Source organism: Heliangelus exortis, chromosome 5 (genome assembly GCF_036169615.1).
Source record: "Heliangelus exortis chromosome 5, bHelExo1.hap1, whole genome shotgun sequence".
Taxonomy (NCBI): domain Eukaryota; kingdom Metazoa; phylum Chordata; class Aves; order Apodiformes; family Trochilidae; genus Heliangelus; species Heliangelus exortis.
Window position 1 is genome coordinate 29437614 of NC_092426.1, and position 14383 is coordinate 29451996.

General features: G+C 35.9%; 1 protein-coding gene across 3 annotated transcripts in view; it reads right to left on the reverse strand.

Annotated features, from left to right (window-relative positions):
* Positions 1 to 14383, reverse strand: part of DPH6 (diphthamine biosynthesis 6) — a 182331-nt gene that overhangs the window by 49110 nt on the left and 118838 nt on the right. For 2 of the 3 annotated variants that reach the window (XM_071744305.1, XM_071744304.1), the window contains exon 13: positions 3055 to 3297. The exons of the other annotated variant lie outside the window; for it this stretch is intronic. In XM_071744305.1, the coding sequence (XP_071600406.1) occupies positions 3055 to 3297 (243 nt within the window). The remainder of the gene's footprint in view (positions 1 to 3054; positions 3298 to 14383) is intronic. 3 annotated transcript variants of the gene reach the window in all.

Genomic DNA, 14383 nt, shown 5'->3' on the forward strand with positions numbered 1-14383 from the left:
CTCAGGGTTACACTGGAGGTGTGGGGCAGCAGGGAATGATGCTGGGACCATAGATACTGAGCTGCCACCTGGAATGAAGGAAATCAGGACAGCAGAGGAAAGGAGCTGTGCTGGAAACAAGGAATGATGCTGCAATAAGTAAGGGGCCAGAGGCTGGATGACTGAAACAATTTCAAAGTTGCTAAGAGTCCAGCCTGCTTACTGTTACTATTTCTTCCCTCTCTTACAGTCCCCTCCCACCCATGATGCTCACCAGAGCCACTGCTCTGGTTATCAGTGAAATAATTTGGTTATTTTGAAACATACTCAATTTATCTTCATCTTCATAATTCAAGAAGCTCCTAAAAGGCAGTTGTCACTTCCAATAATATGAGAAGTCCTCTCAGGTCCAGGTAAGTACTTTTACCCTACGACCTTATCTCAAAGGAAGCCTTGCCCAACCCTGTGCCCACATCCTGCTAGAAGGAAACCTTTTCTGTTATATAAACACATTCAGAGAACAACCCTCACACTTCTCTTTAAATCACATTCTGTCAGGTCCAATTTATTTGTGTCCTAAACAATTTGTACAATCCCTTTTGTGCTTTACAGACTACTGACATCAAATATGTAGAATGAGTCAACTGGGGTTGCTGAGCAATGTTATTTATGTAGAGGATATTTACCAGACATCATGAGAATGCTAAAAACCTTTGGTGCTCTGAAAAAAAAACTTCTGGCAATTATAATGCATATGATTTAGGCACTAAGGTAAATACAAAATACCTCAATCTTAGTATACTATCATTTTGCTATGAAATCCAGTACATTCAACAAATGGAAATGTAGTCTAAAACCCATCTTTAAAACATAATTAGTTCTATGTTGTATAACATCTAGTTTACAAGAAACAAATTCTGAGCTGCCTTGGTTTTTTTTTGCATAAACTCCTTTTTCCATGGATGACAGAACAATTTCAACTGAGACACCATGTGTTCTTTTTAAGTAATCTGTAGGTTCCTATTGATTTAGGCCTTTGGCTACTGCTTGAAATACAGTTCAAGAATAATGAAGTACTTTTCGTTTGGCTGAATTAGTTTAATTGCAGAAAACAGACCATTATTTCATATCAAGGTATCTGATAGAACTGCCTGCAGTATTGGGATACCAAAATGTAAACAAAACCACACAAGTAAGAAATATTCTACTTAAAGCCTTATAGTAAAACTACTGTGTTCTGGCTTCCAGACACAAAAGTACTATCTTACAGCATCCAGCAAGCTGCTCCAAAGAAAATTTTAAGAGACGTAAAAACTACATTTCCTGTTTGTTCCAGATCTCTGGAATAAGTAAGGGAGAAGTACAACTGTTGTACAATTTGTTAGTAATTTTACAAAGTTCTTCCAAATGTCAAACTTTACTGTTTTCCTTATTCTGACAGTAAAGAAACAATCCTACTACCATGCCTGCTAGTGATCCTCCTCCAATACACAATCTCTATTTTTGTTAATAGGACAATTGTATTTTCAGGACAGGACAATTCCTCCCTCTGGTTCCTTGTAAAAGAAGTGTTTGATACACCTTTTTCTTTGCTTTTCTGTGTACACAAACCCCTGCTAATCAAAAAAGTATGCAGAGCCTGAGGAAAAATTCAATTTCCCTATCTGAACCTCCTATTGATAAAATAACAGGGAAATTTGAAAATCTGGCTACTAATAACATCTCATTCCCACTGATATTTTAGTTCTTTCCAAATAATTTTTAGATCATGTTGTGGCACACATTACTTCATCTGCTAATGTTTTTCTGCTCTTTCTGGTAGTCTAATTAATGAATATTATTTGATACGCACAGCCTAAAATGGATGACCATCCTCTAGGACTGGTCAAAAAGATTTGATAAAGAGTGACTAATAACTACAGAAGATCTAAAAGTTTCTATCTGGGAAAAGTAGAAGTTTTAAACAACTGGCACACACCACCAATCTGCCCTCAAATCATGTATATTACAAATAAGGAAGCATAGGCTTCATGGTCATGGTACATGTTACAGTGTGATAGCAAAAAATGGAACTTAATTAAAAAATCTGAATTGAAGTCAGATTAAACCCACTTGGTCTTGGAGGATTACTACACAGTATTTAAGTGGGGCCTTTATTAATAAATCAAAGTTGTATGTGTGAACCCTTCTAAGTGAACCCTAACATAAGTATTCAGTGCTGAGACTGAAAGTAAAAGCAAACAGAAGGGAAGTTTCAATGCATTTTTCCTTATTTTATGACAATATTGATACATGCTGTTTCCTAGCCATGTATTTTCCTGAGAAACCATAATAGTTATATGAAATTATATAGCAGTTATGCAGTTACTACTCTTTTACTCATTTGTGGACAAGTTCTGTTTTATTTACAAGATTTCTGGCCATTACTTTTTTAATGCTCACAGGGGGCTCTGTGGCTATTTAAGAATAATGGTATATACATTAAATAAATTATTATGTTATTGCTGTAAACCAATGTGCAAACTGAGACACTGCTGGAGATAATCTATTTATAAACATGTCCTGTTTATAGACAAGCATTCCCTGATCTGGATCTGGTCTTAGAAGTTCAGCTGAATAATAAGCAATAATAAGCAGTAAAAGCTGCTATCCTCAGTAGTCATCACAATATTGCTTGTAAGAATGAGTGTGGAAAAAAACCTCAACAAAACTACTCACAAAAAGTTGAAGTAAAATGCTCAGTTTCTATTATGTAAAAAATGTATGGGCAGAGGTAATTCAAATAAGGTATTATTCAGGTTTTTGTTGGAGGAATGGACTGCTCTTAAAGAGTTCTTTAACATGTTGCTTTGGGAATTAAGACAAAGTTAGTGATGAATATAACTTTCTATTAAGCAATTTTCTTTCTCAATTGTGCACAACCATTTATGAGCCAGAACATAACAGCTCAATCAAACCTTATTATATCAGCTTTGCTTGAACCCTTCTGAAATGTACTGAGAAAGACAGTACTATAGGACTTAGGCAGAAAGAAAAATGACAACCCAGAAAGAAGGAAATGGATATCACAGCTACCTTTTTACATTCTTGCAATTTCTTCTGCCATATAGAGTGAGCAACAGGAATGTGCTTGCTGTCAGTTACATAGCAGGTGGCTGTGATGATGTGGTGCAGTGCAGTCTCCTGGCTCATAGCTTGAAGAACTCTCCCAACATGCTGGAGGGAAACTCTGGCCTCAGTCCGTATGCCACCACTAACAAGCTGCATCCTACAGGGTACCAGAGCTATCTGTCCAGCACAGTAGAGAACATCTCCAACCTAGAAGAAAATAAAAATAAGTAAATAAGGTTCTTGAAGTGTGTGGAATGTAATGGAAGCACTTTTCTCTTTTGCAGGGAGTTCTTTCAAAATACTGCTCTTTGCCATCATTTATCACAAATGGAGTAAACGTGTCAGTCTAAAGATAATTTTTAATAGGGGTTTATATACAATATAGGAACACAGCACAGCAATAAAATTTACAATTAATACAGTTATGTATGTGTAAGCTCAAAACAATGATACAACAACTCAACTGGGCTTAGTGCTATTTTTTTTTTCACTTCTAATACTTTGTTTTATATGAGTAAAAATAAGAAAGTGTAAATACATTTTGGTCCTGTCTTTACTAAAGTAAACAATAAAACCTATTTTGTAATGTCTCAGTCACAGCCTTGGCTGCAGTGATCACATCATTGCGGAGTGTGGGATCTTGCTGAGCATGCCAGAAGTTACTACCAAGACAAAGGCTTTAGATTTGAGAAAAGCAAACTTCAGCTCACTCAGAGCTCATTTGGAAAGGATTCAATGGGATTCTCCCATGGAGGACTCAGGAGCTAGTGAGTGCTGGGTCTCTCCTACAAACATAAAACCAGTTCATCCCCTTTAAAGGTAAGGGAAGTAGGCAGAGCAAGAGACCCCCTTGGCTTAACTGAAAGCTTCTGGGTCTGCTCAAAACCAGAAGGGAATCGTATCAGAGATGGAAAAGTGGAATAATACCTCTTGAGAATTATAAGACCATTATCAGGGCATGCAGAGGCAGACTTAGAAAAGCAAAAGCAAAAGCTTGAATTGAAATTGGCCCAAAATGTCAAAAACTACAAGAAAGGGTTCTTCTGATACGTAAAGAACTCTCAGAAACAGAATAATAGTGGCACACTGTTAAACTGGCAACCTGTCACAAGTAGGGTTCCCCAGAGATCAGTAACATTGTTTAGTATCTTCCTAAGTGATATGGATTTTGTGATCAGGTGTAACCTAACAAAGTTTACCACCCTCCTGGAGGACCTGTACAGATTGGAAGAGTGGGCTAACAAAAACCTTACGAAGTTCAATGGGGACACACGCGAGGTCTTGCAACTGGGAGAATATAATCTAGGACTGCAGCCCAGACTGGCATCCACCTGGCTGGAGAGTAGCTCTGCTGAAAGGGCCCTAGAGGTCCTGGTGGACAAAATCCATATGAGTGACCAGTGTATTGCAGCAGCAAAGAAAAGAAACAGGATGCTGAGTTGCATCAACAAGGGCATCACCAACAGAGATAAAGAAATCCTCATCCCACTCTACTCAGTGCTTGTCAGGCCACACTTGGAAGTGTTGTGTTCAGTTCTAGTGCCCATTACAAAAAAAAAAAAAAAAGCTGTGGACAGGCTGGAGAGGTGCCAAATTAGGGCCACAAAGATGATCATAGGACTGGGGAAGCCTGCTGGATGAGGAACAGCTGGGAGAATTTGGTTTGTGCACTCTGGAGAAAAGGCTTAGGGGAGACTTTATTGCCATGTTTCTGTGCTTAAAGGGTGGCTACCAAGAAGATGGAGACTCCATTTTTACAAGGAGTCACATGGAAAATATGACGGGTAAAGGGTGCAAGTTGCTTCTGTGGAAATCCTGCCTGGACACCAGAAAGAAATTTTTTACTACAAAGACAGTTGGACATTGGAATAGCCTCCTCTGGCAAGTGGTGGATTCCCCAACACTATCACATTTAAGACTCAGATTGACAAGGTACTGGGCCATCTCATTTAAGCCATGTTCCTACCTAGAAAAGTTGGAACACATTTCCAGGTGATGAAAGAGGTCAACCTGGCCTTCTATGATTCTAGGAAATTAATAATAAAATACTATGATGTAATACTGAAAGCCAGCTAAAGATTGTGGATGGAAAAAGGTCCTTGTCATCCACCAGAAAGTAAAAGGAAATGGTAGACTTAACACAAGATGCAGAAGAATGTCACTTGACCAAAGACATGGGTTCCACTTTTGAAAGTAGAATTAAATGGGCACCCAGATAACATCAATACATATTTTTATCTGAGTTGCAATGCAGTTACTTTGGGCTGATTTTCCAAATTCTTCCTGGCAACAGTCTGAAGACCTACTTTTTTTTAAAGCAGCCAGCAAAGGAAATTTATTTTTACTACTCAGACGTCTCAAAGATTTATTATAAAATCTTAATGTAAACATCAAAACTTTCCATCTTCTTATTCTGAACTTCTCTAGAAAGGCTGTATAGTTCCTGATCAGTGAAGCAGTAAATTTTATTCAGTATCAAAAGAAAACTAAGTATAGAAGTGGGAAGTAAGGTAGATGTAAGCAGCTTTGAAGTCAGCATAGGAAGCATTTTGTTAGGAGTAAAGAGAGGGAAAATCGATCATGCTATGAATCTTTAGGAAGAATTTTGCAGAACTTACTGTATAAACTGTAAAAAATCCTCAGAATTAAGTATAATTAAAAAAGAAATCTGTGTCCTAGAAGACATGGCAATCAAATCATGTGACAGACCCATATGCAACTCCAAATCTGTCCTCATAACTGTCTGTGTCTCACAAAAGACTCACACATGTAACTATTGGAAGAGTATCTTATACAATTTGGCATACAAGTTCTATGATTAGCAGCTGAAGAGGGGGAGGAGGCAGATAGGAAACATATCAACTGACACCTATCAACTATTTAAATTATTTAAAATATCTGAAATACTGCCTTGATGATGCTATATATAATCCCAAATTTGGAAAAAAAATATTCAAGTAGTATTCTGGTTTATAGGAACAAATGTCTTTTTGATTTTTTAAAATTTTTTTATAGTGCTATTTTAAAATATGTGCCATTGAGCAAGGGAGTACAGCCAGCTACCAAGTGGCATACTGACAAGATGAGAAACAAATTCAGGAAGACATGATTCAGAGGGGCACAGGTCTGTTTTTAAAGCAAGCCATTCATTTTCACCTCTGCAAAGTGAAATCCCTTGCATTAGTCAAAACCTCCAATACAGGTAGTTTATACTTCTGCAGAAATAAACCCCATATTGGTAATATTTCTTCCTTTTTTTCCTGTTGGGCTGCTGGTTTTCCATGCCTCATCCATGTTAATTATTAGGTAGACAGAAGAGCTGCTCAACCGGTTCAGTTCCCCTATTCTTGAACAGATTGTTTGAGACATAATATGAATACTAATTAACAATAAAATATCTGTCAGTGTTTTGAAATACAGACCAAGATAGCACTTTCCTAAAGTCTTCTGGATAGTTCTGATACGATTAGCCCTGCTGGTCATAAGCAAGGTCAAAAAAAATTTCTGAAAGATTTGAGCAAAACTGGCACCACTTTTGGCTCCGATTCAGTGGGAATTTTGCAGTGTTCTCAGAAAACAATTTAAAAAAATCCCTCTGCTCCTAACATACTTGTTTGGATCTTAAGATGTAATTAATAGAAAAACAATGTTCCTAACATGCCACCACGCTATGGAGAGGTGGGTGCAAGGGGGAAAGAGGGTCAAAACACAGCCACAGGTTTGCAGCTGCCCCCCTGGGATTTTGAGGGGACAGGATCTAGGAGAAAGGAGGGATGGTCCTCTTTCCCAGTAACTTGGTCATGGAAAGCAAGCATAAATAAACAATCAGCAGGGGCAAAGCAGCAAACCACTGTTTTATCAGATTTGAAGAGGCTGTGTCTAGAATGTCTGAAGCATTACACAGAAAGTTGATAGCTGAGTAAAAAGCATTTAAACAGGGAAGACATCGTAGTATCTTGTTCACAGTACTGCAATCTTGCAACAGGGGATGTCACAATGTATGGTGTTTTGCAAAACCCTGCTAGAACCTTGCAACAGTTTTATCTTTTTTTGGAGCATCTACAAGGATAACAGAAGATCTTTCAGGCTATAGATTCTCAGTGTATCAAGTCTCGAGGACCTGCGTATCCAATAAACTCAGCATAGAAACAAACCCGTAATATTATGGATGTGTATTTATACACTAAATATCTCAGATTACACTGATGATTTAATTTTCACTGCAGCCCATAGACATATTTCCAGTGCTAAAATTTCATTAAATATTTGACAAACCAAAAGGAAAAAAAAAACCTGCTAAGATGCTCTCTGGTATTAATTTATTTCCAATCTAGCTCCACAGCAGTAAGCTGTTTATAAACGGGGCCTCATGTGATTCCACATTTCTTCTCTTTTATTTTCATTTGTATCACCTCAAGTTAAATGAAATGTGAGTCTTCATAAAACAACATAATAGTTTAAGAGCTGCTTTGCTCAGCACAACTGTAAATTATCAAAGGAATTTAGTGGGCAATCAGAATCTCAGAGTATATTCATACTACAACAGGTAGAATGCTAAGCTCTTGAGAATTACTACTTCACACAGTGTAGCTGAGCTGCACGAATTAAGTGTAATATACAGCTAATACAGAGGGAAGACAGTACAGTAGCAAATGATTATTTTGTTCCATCTTTTTTAAAGCTCCATTCACTATTTTACGAAAGCATTTACAGTATCATGGGAAGCAAAAGTCAGAAGAATGCTGGGTGCTATTTTGAACTGTTCTATCCTATGAAATTTTTTAAATCAAGATTATAAATTATCGAAAGGGCACAACATATCTCCCAGAAAATATAATTCTGGAGTAGATGCAATGAGAAAACCAGACTTAATTGGAATAAGGACTAACTTAGGCTGCTAACTAGCAAGATAAAGCTATAATTATTGCTGCCTACAAAGAAAGAAAAGCAATAGGGTACCTATAGCTTTGCTGTGAGTTGTTTTGTTTTGTTTATAATTAAAGGGCAACAGCAGCTATGGAAACTTTTTGAAGCTTTTCCTGCTGGTGTTATTAGAAGTTGCTAGTGATTAACTGGCATAATACAAAAATTAGAGAGAATTTCTAACAGAGACATTTTAGCCATTCACCCACAGGCCAAGGCTGGTAGTTGCACCATAGGAACAAACGTGTGTTTCTGGGGAAGGATGGAGTCAATATGCAATCAGCCAAATCTTTGTTACGAATGCACTTTGGTGTCTGAGTGACTGCTGCCCTTTAACAGGTCAGGGTTCACAAAAGATTCAGTGACCCCCTGACCTAACAGTGAAATAAGCCACCATTATGTTCAGTCAATGTAAATAAGCATAACTGACAACAGGCTAATGGGCTGCCTCTGGTCAGCCATGTGTACCTCTGACCTTAATGAAGACCTAAATCAATTAATACTCCAGGCAATAAAGACCTCTGGCTGATTAAGTTAGATAGAAATCATCTTTTCTAACGGGATTAAAGCTGTGAGGTGGTGAACCTTTTATTTAATATATGATAATCCTTTCTTCCTAGGGCCCTCTTATTTTAGTTAATGATGGTAAAATTGCTTTCTGCAATGTGAAATCTTTTATTCAACTGCCCAGTGTGAATAAAGTTTTAAAGGTACCGTTTAGACCACCGTGATTGAAAAACATAAGAGTTCATGCTACAAACACAAACTGTATGTGACTGTCATGGTTCTAATACACCACAACCTTCAATATGACTTTCAGGTCTTGCACTGTTACAAATTTGTAAACTAGAAATTCCATACATTTTACAAAAGAGTTTGATACAGACTTTCTTTTGTGAACATTTGTAGAGTTATCATTAGTTAAAAGATGACGTATATTTTCCTAAATGAAAAATTGAAAAAAAATGGTTGTGTTACCTTTGCTTAAAAAAAATTTGACACTTGGACAAATCCACATGTAACACAGTAAAAATCTTGTGTATCATACTCAAAACTCCAGAACTTTAAATACAGGAATACTTTTCCCAGTTAGGTTAAAAAAAGGTAAGTAATTAATAGCATATTATTGCTACCTTATTGAAACAGCTGTAACATTTACACAATTTTCAGAGATTCATAACTCAGTTTTCAAATGCTGTTACTCCAGTCTGGTGAGTGTCATTTTGGGATGGAGCTTCATATATTTCAAAATATCTGATCACCTAAGCTGCAAGACTACAAACACTCCTCTTTTCACATGGTTCTATTAAAGTTTATTTTATTGAAGAGTGATGTAAATCTTTCTCTTTGAATCTAAACATTTGTGGGTTGAAAATTTGCAGGAATTTATTTATTTATTTATTGTCAAGAACTGAAATAAAACACTGCAATTCCATGGATGCTAAACTTGGTTGTATAATTTTTAAGTGCCATTTAGCAAAATGAACATATACCATCCCACAAAGCCATAACTGGCCATTGAACACAGTGTCGTAACACTATCAACACACCTAAAACTTTTGTGCATTTCCTAATTGGAAATTATACCAAAGAGAAGCATCACATCATGCAGTAAGCATACACTGAGTAGAACAAAAGCTGGTAGCTCTTTAAAAAGGCTACTAACTTGACAATGCCCCTGAAGGAGCCACAATATTATTAACTGTTATGATTACTAAGTCAAATTTTAAAGAAACTACATCCATATATCTCTTATTCATGCTCCACGCTGGACAACTGGAAACACTTCCACAAGCCCCTAAAAACCAGGTAATTCATATTGAGCCTTTAGATTGTGCTGGATTTAGAGCAAACAGTCTCATATAATACAATGCTGTATGCACAGACTTGAGAGGAACAATCAGGTCAGAAAGCTTAAGAGAAGGTAAGATCAAAATTTCAGCTTGAAAATAATTTTTTAAAAATTGTTCTATCCCATCACAGAAAATTATAATATTTGGTACATATTTTTTGGCAAAATGTATGGATATTTAAATCTTGATTAATGCCAAATCAATTTGCTCTACAACTGATGAAAATACAAATCACACACGTCTGTTTTACAGGAGACAAATATTCAGAAACTGATACTTTCACAAAACCCAAAACAAAACAACACCCCAAAGGCTGTCTTTCCTATTCCAAGGGAGTATGAGACAAAACCAGAACTGAACTTAGCTTTTAAAGTCAGCAACTTCACTTATAAACATCTGGAAAAGGTTCCAATAAAGTAGGTGAAAAAGGCTTGGCATCTAATACATCCATGTGGGCACGACAGCTACTCTGAAATCTCCAGGACTTTTATTTTGGTCCACTCAGAATCTCCAATACACAGAGAGGAATTGAAGAAAATGTCAGTAAAATATTCCTTACTTACTATGCATATTTCAGTCAATGTCCTTTACTGGCACACATTGCTCCTTTATGGAAAATCACAGTAGACAGTTCAAAGACTTAATTGCCATAGAGGATAAACTATTTTCCACATCCTAAAGGATGTTTTTTTCCTAAACAGAAAAAAGAGCAGCCTCCCTACTTGAAAATGAGCTAGCTAGCAATAGTATTAATCTTTGATGCATTTCTTCCTTGGGACAGTGGAATTCTAGCCTTCATGACTATTAATCTGTCACCTTTTACAAAGCCTACCATTTCCTCTCAAGCTTTAGGGAAAAAAAACCAAAACAGAAGTTCTCAACCAACCACATTATCAAAATCTGCCTACTGTGAAAAACTGAAGAACACTTCTGCTTTATGAAGCAGGAGTACCTTATCTAAAAGATAAACTAAAACCTCCAAACTGACTATCATTTACTCATTTTTTATTTGCATCACTTTGAACAAAAATGCCAAAGAAAATAAATGAAAAAAACACAAATAATTCCCCCCCCAAAAAAATAAGATTACTCTAAGATTACTCTATGCGACAACCGTTGGAGTTGGGGTGGGAAATGAGAGACTTAACTGGTATTTACCAATAAAAGTAGAGGCATATTGAAGGTCCAGAAAAAAAAGATGGAAAAGATTAGTAACCAACAGTGCAAAGCAATGCAAACGACTTGGTGTGGACATGGACTATTAAGCAATGGATAGTGCATCTTTAGAAAATGCATTTTATGGCAACCACAGTAGCTAGTATTTTTTAATTAATTACATATATATACAGATAAGGGAGGATAATGGCTGTAATTCATCTGGATTCTTAAAATATCTGATACAGCATATTTAGAAATAATTTTTAACTCTCCTAATTATAAATGTTGTTAATTAGCTGATAGTCTGTAAGGAGAGAGTAATGAAAATGCCAATGTACTGAAGTGGGGTGCCGTAGGGACTGGTATTAGGCCTGATTTTGTTTAACATCATCATTAAGTAATTGGAAGAAGGGATTAACAGCACGGTAATGAAACCCACAGAGGATACTAAATTGGAGTGTGCACCAGCAGAAATAATAAAAATGGACATAGAAAGGTTTGAAATAAAGGCAGGAAATAAGAAAATGACACTTAATTTAAGAGTAATGAAAACTCGTGCCAGAACATATGGCAAAAATATTCTGAAATACAGATATTCGTAACACAGGAGAAAACTTGATCAGAGAAGTGCTGTTTACATTAAAAAGTAATTGATCTTTACTAGAAACAAGTTTGTATAGGACAAAAGAAAATCCAGTCTACATTCTTATGAAACTGGTCTAATTCATCAGATCTACCAAACACTTGTGCCAGGATAAGTAACACACTGGCTAATGAAAAAGTGACATTTTCTAAGACTTCAGAAACTGGTACCATACCCTTTAGGAAAGGTAGGATTTCCATATTTCAAAAGGAATGGTGTGGAAGATGAGGTAGCATCAAAGTTTCAGATGATTATTCAGAGCTGATAAAGTAGTTTTTTTTCCAGAAGTTTTTTCCACAGCTGCATTCAAAGTATGAAAAGCATTTTAATCTGCCAGGACAAAGACATAGTAATTTCAAAAATACTTTTTCCCCCTCTCTTAAATAGAAAATATTTAAACCTTGCATGAGTTTACATAAGCATTCATTTAAAGTTCCCACACAGTTTGTTTGTGGTTTTGCTATTTATGGCCATTATCCTAAATATATTCCGATAAGGATAGCTCTATAATATATCAGCATGCCTTCTTTTTTAGTTCTGATTTATTTTTATTTTTTTTTTAAGATATCACTAGCATGTTCACATGACATTCCTGCCTCTTTGATTTCTATATTTTTTTCTCTACACTTACAGTTCTAGGAGACCGGAAAGCATATATGAGAAAAAAGTTACAAGGTAATTGTATCCACACTAACAATATTGAAGAGAAGATAAAACAAACGTGTTCAAAGCACAGACTTTGTGATTTGAACACAAATTCTACTTTTATCCTTAAACATACAATCTACTTCGAAAAAGATAACATAATATCTTTCCCATATTAATTAAATGAAATTTTTACTGAGAATATCCACTTACGGTCAACAACTTAGAGTAAAAATCATCAGTTAAGCTATCACTGCAGTGATGAAGCAGCCCAAGAAGGCATAGTGGAAATTTTTAAGTTCTAAGATACAACACTGTTCTGGAATACAACATCCAAGAAGAAACAAGATTGCCATCGTAAAGCCTAGGAAGAGTGAATTGGGTTTTTTTCCCATTCCTGCTTGCCTGTATAATCCTTACCCATGCCAAGTGTGGAACAGGTTAGTGCATTTATAAACAGAAGGACAGCAGAGAAAATCCTCTGTACTGAAAAGTGAAAGCTGTTCATCACACAACAGTAATTCACAGTGTATGAAACACATTAACACCGTGAGATTCTATTCTTACAGAAAAAATTCTGTTCTAGCCATCACTTGGCTTAATATTCTTACTCAAAATATGCTATTCATGAATGTCACTGGCTACTTTAAGACACTGGTTTGTGGCAACTTGGGGACAGGAAAGAAGCAGTTCCATAAACCCAAGAATCAGTTAAGTGAAACCAGTTAACTGTAATAAAATAATGATATTACTAAGCTGGAAGTGATGGTTCTCATTCTAGCCATGAAGTGATGTTTCACACAACACCTATCCTCTATCTATACCCAGGCTTTACTTAGACTACCTAAATAATAATAATCATTAAAATACTTTAATGCCAATGATTCTTTAATGCAGAAGTCCAGTTTATAATAGGCATACCCACCATTGCCCAGAGGAAATGAAAGGAGACTTATTCATACAACTAGGCATACATGTACAGTATATATAACAGTAATGCATGGAACATACACAATATACACTATTTATCACAATCTTCTACCTATTTATCAAATGTCAATATACTTCCTTGTATAACAGAATACATTTCTCTATGGATCCAACTTCCAATGCAAAAATATCAGTCGAGTTCTGATAGCACCCACAGAAACTGAAACTTGCAAATATATCCACAAATATACTTAATATTCTTGGCTAAACTAAAGTCATATTATCTTTTCTCTATTTTCGTCAACACCAAACTTGACAGATGAGTTCAGGTATTAGGAACCCCATGGTTCCAAATCCAGCAAAATCCAACAGTACAGGAAGAATCCATAGTGAAAATTCCGTGTTCTGAGCAATAAGACGTGACCCAATCTACAAAGAATTTGTACTTTGACAGTGAAAATCTATTATATATTCTCATATAATCTGAAATACAATGCTCTTGAAGTGCAATCCAAGGATGAAAAAAGCATTAAGAAAGCCACAGCCTTGTTACATGCATGCAATTGACTGTCTGAAGAGCTACAGATTCCTAACAGAACAAAATAAAATTAATGGAAATTAGAGACAGATAGCAGCAATCTCAGAAATACACTAAATGCACTCATTCAAACACATTTTCATAACTTTTATTTCTTGTACCCTTAAGCCCTGACCTTTCATCAGAATTGCAGTGTGGATGACATTCCTATATAAAATGTGACTAAATTACTAGATGTGCAGTATAGCAGACTTTACTGTGTACTTCTTGGAGGGTGGATTTTCTCTTAGACTGGCAGCACTTCAAAACAAGGAGTAACCTGCTGGCAAAGTGGTAACATGTAGCATTTAAAAGTTAAGTTTTTGTAACCAATTATATTTAAATTCCATATTCTATTTTAATATTCATTTGGGTATGGATTTAGAATCTTTTATTACATATTTTCTATTTTTTTCTGTTGTTTCTTATAGGTGCTTGTCTGAAAATGTCTAACAAGATGAATCTCTAATATGTTGTTCTTTCAGCCCAACAGAAAGTTCTTGTAGTTACCAGCAAAACAGTGCACAGCATTTTAAAAGTATGCAAAGATGACAAAATCTTCAG